This window comes from Globicephala melas, chromosome 17 (assembly GCF_963455315.2).
Source record: "Globicephala melas chromosome 17, mGloMel1.2, whole genome shotgun sequence".
Classification (NCBI taxonomy): Eukaryota; Metazoa; Chordata; class Mammalia; order Artiodactyla; family Delphinidae; genus Globicephala; species Globicephala melas.
This window is the reverse complement of record NC_083330.1, coordinates 37,828,567-37,839,575: the sequence shown is the minus strand read 5'-3', so window position 1 is coordinate 37,839,575 and position 11,009 is coordinate 37,828,567. Positions and strand designations below refer to the sequence as shown.

At 40.4% G+C, this 11,009-nt stretch overlaps 1 protein-coding gene across 2 annotated transcripts; it reads left to right on the top strand.

Moving 5' to 3' along the window:
- The first annotated feature begins 231 nt into the window (after positions 1-231).
- Positions 232-9,603, top strand: RBM12B (RNA binding motif protein 12B). 2 transcript variants are annotated; one of them, XM_030862879.3, is made up of 3 exons: positions 232-315; positions 4,135-4,182; positions 4,768-9,603. In XM_030862879.3, the coding sequence occupies exon 3, from the start codon at positions 4,796-4,798 to the stop codon at positions 7,778-7,780; it is 2,985 nt and encodes a 994-aa protein (XP_030718739.1). In that variant the 5' UTR covers positions 232-315; positions 4,135-4,182; positions 4,768-4,795; the 3' UTR covers positions 7,781-9,603. The 2 variants fall into 2 exon arrangements, with proteins under 2 accessions (XP_030718739.1, XP_030718740.1); XM_030862880.2 differs by lacking the exon at positions 232-315 and adding an exon at positions 347-547.
- The last annotated feature ends 1,406 nt before the right edge of the window (positions 9,604-11,009 follow it).

Below are 11,009 nucleotides of genomic sequence, written 5' to 3'. Positions count from 1 at the left end.
AATCCGAGCATGCGCAGGAGCTCAGCAACTCCAAGGCGAGCGAGCGCGCTTGCGGGAGCCACCTCCCTTCCCTGGACGACGGGAAGTAGGTGAGCGTCTGGGCGCGTGCGCAAACGTGGCCGGGGCGCCGGGGTGGTGGGTTGCGCCTGGAGAGCGCATGGGCAGACAAACTGTGCGTCCGTTTGTCCGGAGCAGAGGGGAGAGTGGGCGCCATCTTCTTCTAGGCTCACTCAGGGGTCTGCCTGTTTTGGGGAAGCTGCTGCGACGAGGAGTGCACCCCGCCCCCAGCCTTGTGGTTCCGACTCGGCAGCAGCGGTGTGTGTTTATTGCCAAGTGCGAAGCAGTTACCCCTGGGGCGCCGGGGGCTGGGAGGGGTTGGCGGCCGGGACGGAAGCACAGGGAAAGGCGGGGCCGCGCAAGGAACTAGCGTAGCTTCTGTCGTTAGGGCACCCTCTTTCCTTGCTAAATACCGACTCCCCCGTCCATGTGGTGGTGTGTGTGCACTTGCCAGTCTGCTTGAGAGTGAAGATCTCGAAGGATTGCATAGGTATTTTTTTTCTTTGCTATGTCATCGTAGTCAGCGGTGGCAGAAAAGCGCTGAAGGCCTGGCTCATTAGGCTTGAGGGGAGCTAAAGTGTTTCAGTTAGATTTGGGGACAGTTCACGCTTTGGCGAGTTAGGGCGGAATGTGTTTGCCCTTGGGACGGTGTAACGGAAAGGCACGGAGGTTGGGCGGTCCAGGTTAATATGAAGGCTGATTTTTGGCTGAAGGTCTGGCTACAGCATCGGATCCCACGTAGCAACTTTGGCCTGGTGCGAAAGAAGGAAGCTCTGACCCCTGGGAGTATGGACAAAGGCTTTGGGCTATAGAAGCAATGCCTTCGGATGATCCGTTTGAGGATGATGGATGTTATGGGAATTCCTGTGCCGTGTGGATTCATCTTCATTTACGGTTCCTACTGGGGACTTGGCTCTGTGTCGTCATGCCTTTAGTTTTTTATTTTAACCATCTACATTATAAAAGGATAAAAGGCAGATCGTCATAAAGAATCATTGTGGACTGGGGTAGATTATTTTCTGCAGGGGAAACTCTTGCGTTTGTGCTTCAAATGTGCTTCATCCTAACTTTAGGTTTTAAGAAATAGTGGCAGTGTTCTCCCCCTCACCATGTCTGGAAAATGACTTGCTATTCTCTAGTTAAAATAAATGGATCTGAAATAATACCATTTAAATTTAGCCTTCCTCCCTTTTCCCTTTCAGTCTTGATGAAAAGATGCACATTTCGTGGGGTTTTTTTTGGTGATAATGATGATTAAGTGGGATGAATCGTTGGATGAAATTAGCAAAATTATTTAAAATGAGCTTGTTAATTTCAGCGACTTGCCCTTAAATGAGCTCTTAAGGACCCACTTCCTTCTTTTCATAGGTTAGAAGTTCTAACAGATCACTGTCTTTAAACCAACACAGCCACAAAAATACTTTTGTTGCATTCGTAAGTAGAAAAATTTTAAGTGTAGAGTATTTTAGGGTATTTTTGTGTTTTACTTTTTTGTGTAATGTTCTAAGAATAGAATTTCTGGGGAATTTGCTTAAGGAAATAACATGGGAACCACAGGAAAGATGCTCGTTTTCAGAGCTGGTTTCTTATAGGTGGTCTCCTAGGTGTGTTTTTTAGAGGGATAAATGGTACATTACCTTTCTATCTCAAGGGCAGAAAAGTTTAAGCAGTAGTTATATTTGTGGCAAATTAGAAGAAACATTTTATATATTCAACTTGAATTGCAATTCACGAATTTGTACTCGTGGAACTACTTAGAATATTGTTTACAAATTAGGGAGGATAAATTATAAGCCTTTTTTTTTTTTTTTTTTTTGTGGTATGTGGGCCTCTCATTGTTGTGGCCTCTCCCGTTGCAGAGCACAGGCTCCGGACGCGCAGGCTCAGCGGCCATGGCTCACGGGCCCAGCCGCTCCGAGGCATGTGGGATCCTTCCGGACCGGGGCACGAACCCGCGTCCCCTGCATCGGCAGGCAGACTCTCAACCACTGCGCCACCAGGGAAGCCCCTATAAGGCATTTTTTGTATTTGGCATTAATTACTCCGTGAAATGTTCTCAGCTTTTTCTGTAGATATATTTCTGTTCCTTTTTGAATTTTTAAGAAAGTTTAGGAGGGACAAAATGATGTTTATTACACTGCTTTCTAAAATATTTTAAAAGCGAAAAAGGAGCTAAGTCATTTTGCATAGGAAGAAGTCTTGGAACAGTAATGTGGACAACTATTCCAGAAGCCATTTGTAGTTTTTGTTAAAATGTTCGTGTGGATGTTGGTTTGTTGAAGAAACTAAGCTTATACACGATTTTTGGCGGGGGGTGGGTGGGGGTGGGGTTGGGGAGACAGTGCAGATATTTTCTAATAGACTAGTTTTTAGAACGGTTTTTTAGTTTCACAGTAATATTTAGTGGAAGGTAGAAAGATTTCCCATATGTCCTCTGCCCCTCCCCCACATACCATGCAAATATTTTATAGTAAAACTCATTAATATTTTTAATATCAGTTTGGCACTGATAATTTAGATGTGTAAAATGTGCCAGTTAATTTCTTGCTATCCTTGTTAGTTTAGCTTGTAGTTTAAAAAGTAATCTATGGACATTTTTCAAAGGAAAATAAGCCTTGCAGACCTCAAAGAACATGTTTTCAGACACCACTTTTGTGGATGAGTGGTACTTAGGTGTAAGTACTGAATTAAAACAACCTTTATTTGCACACTAAAAACATAAACTTATAATCATTAATTTAGCCGGTCTTAAAAACTTACTTGGTTAAGACTACTTTGTTTGGGTACATCTGAAAGTATTAGATGTAATTTCCTTAAGGAATATTAAATTCAGATTTTTCAGTTGTTAATACTGATATCCCCAAACATTCCAAACTAATATATTCTTTTTTTTTTGCGGTACGGGGTCCTCTCACTCTTGTGGCCTCTCCCGTTGCGGAGCACAGGCTCCGGACGCGCAGGCTCAGCGGCCATGGCTCACGGGTCCAGCCGCTCCGTGGCATGTGGGATCCTCCCGCACCGGGGCACGAACCCGTGTGCCCTGCATGGGCAGGCGGACTCTCAACCACTGCGCCGCCAGGGAAGCCCCAAACTAATATATTCTTACTATATTTTTACCTTTCTACATTTTCATTTGGGTTTCCTCGGTAGAATGCAGGATAGTTGTTTGAAATGGAATAAACATTAGCATCATAAGATTCTGTGTTTATCTGAATGTTTTCTTTCTGGCTTAAGATGAATTTTACTGGTTTTTTAGGAGTTTAAGATAAGGAGTAGCAATAATTGAGTATAAGAGTAGTAGTAATTGAGATTTTAGATTTTAGGGATATTTTATTATTTGTCTTATTTATAGTGGAATCAGGAAATTTGGTTCCATGTTTAGAAATGTGAGGTGTATATGTAGAATGTAAAATTGTGTCCAAATGGTAGCCATTGGTCTTGGATTTATTGCTTTAAAAATTGGTTTTTGAATTTGAAACATTAGTGTTCACTGTATCATTTATTAATTTGATTTGGTCTTATGTTTTGAAAGGGAGGAGATTTGCAGGAGAGTTGGACATAATGAATTAGATGTTGGTCTTTTCATGGGTGGAAATGAATAGAAGGTGTTTTGGGAATTTGGGGTGTTAAATTGTCATTTTACTTGTAGAACAGTTTTTTTTTTTTTAAAGTGGATATAAAATTCATATACAGTGAAATGCACAGACCTTAAGGATAGAATTCATTTAGCCTTGATAAATTTATACAACCATATAACCAACACTCCAATCAAAATATATAACATGTCCATCACCTTTTTCCTCATGTCACTTCCAATCAAGGACCGATTGTTAAATTTTCAGGTTTTTTGCTTCTAAATAATTTGCCGATGTCTACTTGGAATCTGTACCTTCTTTTTGCTGAAGGATGATTAATTTCCCCTTGGAACAAAGATAACCATTTCGTAATGCCCTTAGTTGTGCTTCTTATATTGCTTCACTTTTATTAGGTAATTCTGAAGTGAATATCCTAATCTGGCGTTGTTTAAGATCAATTGCAGGGTCCAAGGATTAATTATATTTCATTTTCTTTCCACAGTTAAGTTGCTTTTACAGAATTAACAGGTCTCCAAGAAATAAAAAAAAGGTAAGATATCCAGAGCTTAAGGCGTTTCACAGAAGCTTGACCAAAAAAAATGCAAAGTAGAATAGTACATCTAGGTACATATGGCTTCTGTACTTTATGTCTGGTCAGTGGTGCACTAGTGGTAAGCAGTTTATTATCATGAGCAGCGATTATATACTGACCATAGATGCCTTTTCTAAGTATGTAAAATTCGTTGTGGTTGGTAAAATTCTTTAATCACCAAAGCTCTCTCTCCCATGTTTCAGTAGAAGATATGTCTGAAAATAGTTTGGTCTTGTTGTGAAGTAGCACTTGGCAGACTTACAAAGAAGATGTGATATTTTTGATGCTCATACTGTATAGGATAGGTGATAGGAAATGTTTCTTCAAAGTAGCTGGTTTATTTATTTGTATGTTTAGTTGGGAGAAAGTTTATTCCTTTTTTTCTTTTTAAGAATTAGATACAGTCAATATCTTTGTGAACTCATGTCTTATTTTCATTTATAAATGCTGAAGAAGGTAGGAACCAAGTAACTATTAAGCTTAGTTTGGGATTAGGTACTTCAAAAATAAGACTTGCTATTATGTGTACCTTTCTGTCTGCAGGTCATTATTGCTGTGGTTTGAGCTCAGCATGGCTGTAGTCATCCGTTTACTGGGGCTTCCTTTTATTGCGGGGCCTGTGGATATTCGTCACTTCTTCACGGGATTGACTATTCCTGATGGAGGAGTGCATATAATTGGAGGGGAAGTTGGGGAGGCTTTTATTATCTTTGCAACAGATGAAGATGCAAGACGTGCCATAAGTCGTTCAGGAGGGTTTATCAAGGATTCATCTGTAGAGCTTTTTCTTAGTAGTAAGGCAGAAATGCAGAAGACTATAGAAATGAAAAGAACTGATCGCATGGGAAGAGAGAGACCAGGATCTGGGGCACCAGGGGTTGGCAGCTTATCTAATTTTGTTGAGGCTATTAAAGAAGAAGCAAGTAATTCTGGATATGGCTCTCCGATTAATCAAGATGCTGGGTTTCATACTAATGGTACAGGACAAGGTGATTTAAGGCCAAGAAAGACACGGCCGTTGAAGGCAGAGAATCCTTACTTGTTTCTACGAGGCTTGCCTTACTTAGTAAACGAAGATGATGTACGTGTCTTTTTCTCTGGTTTGTGTGTGGATGGAGTAATTTTCTTAAAGCATCACGATGGCCGAAATAATGGTGATGCCATAGTAAAATTTGCTTCATGTATCGATGCTTCAGGAGGTCTTAAATGTCATAGAAGTTTTATGGGTTCAAGATTTATTGAAGTAATGCAAGGCTCGGAACAACAGTGGATTGAGTTTGGAGGTAATGCAGTTAAGGAGGGTGACATTTCTATGAGGACTGAAGAACATTCTCCACCAAGAGGAATTAATGATAGACATTTTTGGAAACGATCTCATTCAAAATCTCCCAGAAGAACACGTTCTCGTTCTCCTCTTGGATTTTATGTTCACTTAAAAAATCTGTCCCTAAGTATTAACAAAAGAGATTTAAGAAATTTCTTTAGAGATACTGATCTGACTAATGAACAGATTAGGTTTTTATATAAGGATGAAAGAAGAACAAGATATGCCTTTGTGATGTTCAAGACTCTGAAAGACTATAACACTGCTCTGGGTTTACATAAGACTGTTTTACAGTATCGTCCAGTTCATATTGATCCAGTTTCTAGAAAACAGATGCTGAAGTTCATTGACTGTTATGAAAAGAAAAGACCAGCGTCAACAGAGAAAGAGAGGCTTGGACACGTTTCACAAAAATACTCTCAAGAAGGCTATTCTGGCCAGAAACTGTGCATATATATAAGAAATTTTCCATTTGATGTTACAAAAGTTGAAGTGCAGAAGTTCTTTGCAGACTTTTCTCTTGCTGAGGATGACATTTACTTGCTTTATGATGACAAAGGAGTTGGTCTAGGAGAAGCATTGGTGAAATTCAGATCAGAAGAACAGGCCATGAAAGCTGAACGTTTAAACCGACGAAGATTCTTGGGGACAGAGGTATTGTTAAGGCTCATATCTGAGGTACAAATGCGGGAGTTTGGTGTAAATTTTTCTTCAATGTCCAGTGAGAGAATGCATGACCATTCACAGTCATGTGACAGAGATGATCATTCCCATTCATTTGACTCAAATGATCTGCCATTATACTCGGTTGGCCCTTCTGAAAACTTCAGGCATCAGCAGGAGGACTTGAGGCAACTGGACAATTTCAAGCATCCCCAGGGGGATTTCCGACCTCCTGAAAGGCGCCCTCCAGAAGACTTTAGGCATTCCCCAGAGGATTTCAGGCACTCCCCTGAAGACTTCAGGCACCTTCGGGAGGAACACTTCAGGCGGCCTCCTGAGGAGGACTTCAGGCGCTCTTGGGAAGAGGACTTCAGACACTCTCCGGAGGAGGATTTCAGGCACTCTCGGGAGGAGGACTGGAGGCGGCCACCTGAGGAGGATTTCAGGCGGCCTCCCAAGGAAGACTTCAGGAGACCCCCTGAGGAGGACTGGAGGCGGCCCCCCCAGGGAGACTTCAGGAGGCCACCTGAGGAGGATTGGAGACGGCCTCCTGAGGAGGACTTCAGACGGCTTCCCCCGGGGGAATGGAGGCGGCCACCTGAGGAAGACTTCAGGCGGCCCCCTGAGGAGGATTTCAGGCGACTTCCAGAGGAAGACTTCCGGCGACCTCCCGAGGAGGACTTCAGGCGGCCCCACGAGGAGGACTTCAGGCGGTCTCCTGAGGAGGATTTCCGGCGTTCTCCTGAGAAGGACTTCAGGCGGCCACCTGCGGAACACTTCCGGCGGCCACCCCCGGAGCATTTCCGGAGGCCGCCCCCGGAGCACTTCCGTCGGCCACCTCAGGAGCATTTCCGGCGGCCGCCCCCAGAGCATTTCAGACGGCCACCCCAGGAGCATTTCAGACGGCCGCCTCAGGAACATTTCAGGCGGCCATCCCAGGAGCATTTCAGGCGCCCCCGAGAGGAAGATTTTAGGCACTCACTGGATGAAGATTTCAGGGGTCCTCCAGATGAAGACTTTAGGCACCCTCCTGATGAGGACTTCAGGAATCCCCAGGAGGAAGATTTTAGAAGCCCTTCCGATGAGGACTTCAGGCGGCTCCCGGAGGAAGACCTCAGGGAAGCTCCAGAGGAGGACCCTAGACTTACTGACAGTTTTAGACTTCCTGGTGAGGAGTTTAGGAGCCCCCCTGATGATTTTAGAAGTCATCGCCCTTTTGTGAATTTTGGTCGCCCAGAAGGTGGCAAGTTTGATTTTGGAAAGCGTAATATGGGAAGTTTTCCTGAGGGGAGATTTATGCCTGATCCAAAATTAAATTGTAATTCAGGTAGAGTAACACCCATTAAGATAATGAATCTTCCATTTAAAGCTAATGTTAATGAAATTCTAGACTTTTTCCATGGTTACAGAATCATACCTGATTCAGTTTCAATACAGTATAACGAGCAAGGATTACCTACAGGGGAAGCCATTGTTGCCATGATAAACTACAATGAAGCTATGGCTGCTATTAAAGATCTGAATGATAGGCCAGTTGGCCCCCGCAAAGTTAAGTTAATTTTGCTCTAGAGAGCATTTCTAAATTCAGAATTACCTCCCCACAGTATTGATGCAGTAAAATGCATTTTTTTAAGTGTTTACTTTTAACTAATGAAAAGAAACATTTTAATTTTGACCTGTGAATAGAACAAATGTAAATAGAATGTGAATCTGGTTTTCTTTTGCTTGCAAATTGCCGTTCACTTTTTCTAACTTAAAAATATATATGCCTTTTTTTGACCAGTGGGGGAGAGAACTAATTCCCTGAGTGCATTAATTTTTGTTGATGTCATGGGTAAACGTCAAGACTTGTATAGTAGAACTGTATTTGGGGAAGATAAGTTTTATATTCACTTTTGTTTCCATTCTGTAGTCTACATCTTGTTACTCAAACTGTATAAGGAAATGGTCAGTGACTGACTGTTCAGGGTTAGCATTTTCATTGCTAACTGCCTGCAGAATTAATGCCCTCTTCCTTGTCTGAGATATTACTGTTAAGCCTCCCCTTAATCATAAATAGTTCAAAATTGACAGACTGTGAACTTGAAATTTACTTATGTAAAAAGCTTAGGAAATTCTTAAAACTTCGATGATCATAACTTTCAAAATTTTATAAAAATAAAAAAATTGCAACTGAATAAACCAACTAATTGTATTTGTACAAAGAGAAAAAAATATTATAGCTTCTTTTGTGAAGGTTTCCAACAGCTGTATAAGGTAATATTTATGACAGGAGAGACCAAACATTCTGTAATAATAGTGTATTAGTGCTGTGTATAGTTCTGTGGTTTCTTCCAACATCTCATCAACCAAACTGATAAGATTTACTCAAAATACTTAAAGACAAAAAAATAAAAAAGTAATTATAGGTACAAGGGGACTTTCAGGCTTATGCTGGTAAGAATCTGATAAATGGACATAGTTTGTGTTTCTAGGAAGAATTTACTGATGATTCATATAAATTGTATTTTTCAAATTAGGTTCTCATCTCTTAATTTCAAAACTTTTTATCCAAAGACTCAGTGACTAAATATAACAAGACTTTTGTGAGATTGAATTTTGACTTCTTTGATATTTGACATTTAGACATTTTGCAAATACTGGATTTGATTTTCTATACCATCATAATGTTAATGCTTACATTGGGCACTTACTGTGTGCTAGGCAGTATAAGTACTTTACATGCATAATGTCAATCTTAATTATTCCCTAAGAAGCTTAAGAGTATTTAGCGCTATTTCACAAATGAGATAATGAAATTCAGAGAGTTTAAGTTACTTGCCTAAAGTCATAGCTAGTAAATCATGGAGCCAGTTTCAACCCAGACAGACTACACACTCCAGTTCATGCTCTTAATACTTTTGCCTGCTAACTTTGTTAAATGCTGTTTTTAATTTTAGTAAGACCATGCTAAAAATATTTTCAAGAGTAAAGGATATTTTCTTACCTCCATTTTTGCTTTAAAAATAGCATTAAGAAAAGATAAAATTAGTATGCCCAAACATTGTTAATAAAAGACAAAGTAACTAAAACTTCCAGTGTTTCTCTGGGAGACAAACATTATGTATTGGCTTCTAATTTAAAATTGTTCATCTTATGAAACATGATTTGACTTTGGTTGGCCTTTTATAGTTTACATAAAACAAGGTTAATTTTCCTCAATTCTGTGATTTAGATATTTCCCACAGTGAGCAAATAAGAATAAAGTTTGAATTTATATCAGTAGTTTAGTCATTTAATAATAGGGTATGGCAGAAGTAGAATACTTTGTCAGTATTTAGCCAGTTAGTGCTATAAGTATTTTGGATTAATCTTTAGTGATTTAAAGAAGTCTAAGAAAAACCAACCGAAGTTTCTGCGTTTTTTTTTTTTTTTTTTTTTTGCAGTACGCGGGCCTCTCACTGTTGTGGCCTCTTCCGTTGCGGAGCACAGGCTCCGGACGCTCAGGCTCAGCGGCCATGGCTCACGGGCCCAGCCGCTCCGCGGCATGTGGGATCCTCCCGGACCGGGGCGCGAACCCCTGTCCCCTGCATCGGCAGGCGGACTCCCAACCACTGCGCCACCAGGGAAGCCCTCTGTGTTTTTAATTATGTTGAGTGTCGTTCTTGCTAGTGGAATGAATAAATTGGTAAATTTGGTTCAAAAAAGCACATCAGTATGGCTCTTGAAACTAGTAAGCTTACAAGCAGCTAGGAAAATGACAATAAGAAGAAATGATATTTTTAACTGCTCAGAGATTATTTAGATAATTTATTGGAGGAGATATGGGAAGACTTAAAAATGCTTCTTAAATATGTATCAGTAAAAGCTAAGATGAAGCTTAAAGTGCAGTATCACTTAATATTGAACTGCTTCTCAATCTAGGCTGGGATGGTCGTGGTAGATAAGAGGCTATCACAATAGTAAACACAGGCTTTGTATTTCGATTGTAAAATTAATGGATTGATATGAAGTTAATTTACTCCGTAATCTTCGGTTTAATATATTTTTTAACTTTAAAAAGTTTATTACAGAAAGCTGGCTTCTACTTCTTGGGAGCCATTTTTGCATATCTGTTCCCAACTCTGCCTTCAGTGACATGTTGATAACTTAAATTGGCCGTGGTAGGAGTATTCACACCATGGAAATTGGTAAATGCAGAAAATCAGGGCATTTTCCATCCCAGAGAGCCAACTACCAGCACACCACCAATTTCAAACAGGTAAGAGAATAGTGTACTAAATCCTCATACACCCATCACCCAGCTCCAGTAATTACCTCATAGCCAGTTTTGTTTCCTCTCCTAGATGTATCAGGTACAGTGGCATACTGGTTCTCTAGTTTAATACCCAGTGGCATTTTAATTATCTTAAAGCCAAACATTTTTGACTCGAGGTATTCTGAAAAATATAGATCATGCCTAGAAAGTAAACTTAATCCCAAGAGATAGGTAAGAATCATTGTGTTAGGAGCACACACTTACCACTTACTGAAAATACTGTCAAGAGCATTGGCTCTTGGTCCATATATCACCTATTAAGCAGTGACCCTATCACCTCCATCTTTGTATTAAATGTAAGCTAATATTTACTGAGCTGTAATAGATACTGTGTATTTATGATCTTTAATTACATGTGAATTAACTATATCATTTAGTTCCAATAACCCTAATAAACCTATTTTGGAGATAAGAAATGGAAGCCTATAGCCTGTCTTTTTATAAGGAAGCTAAAAGAGGCTTTTACATTTTTAAATAGGGTTACATAAGTACCTATGTAAT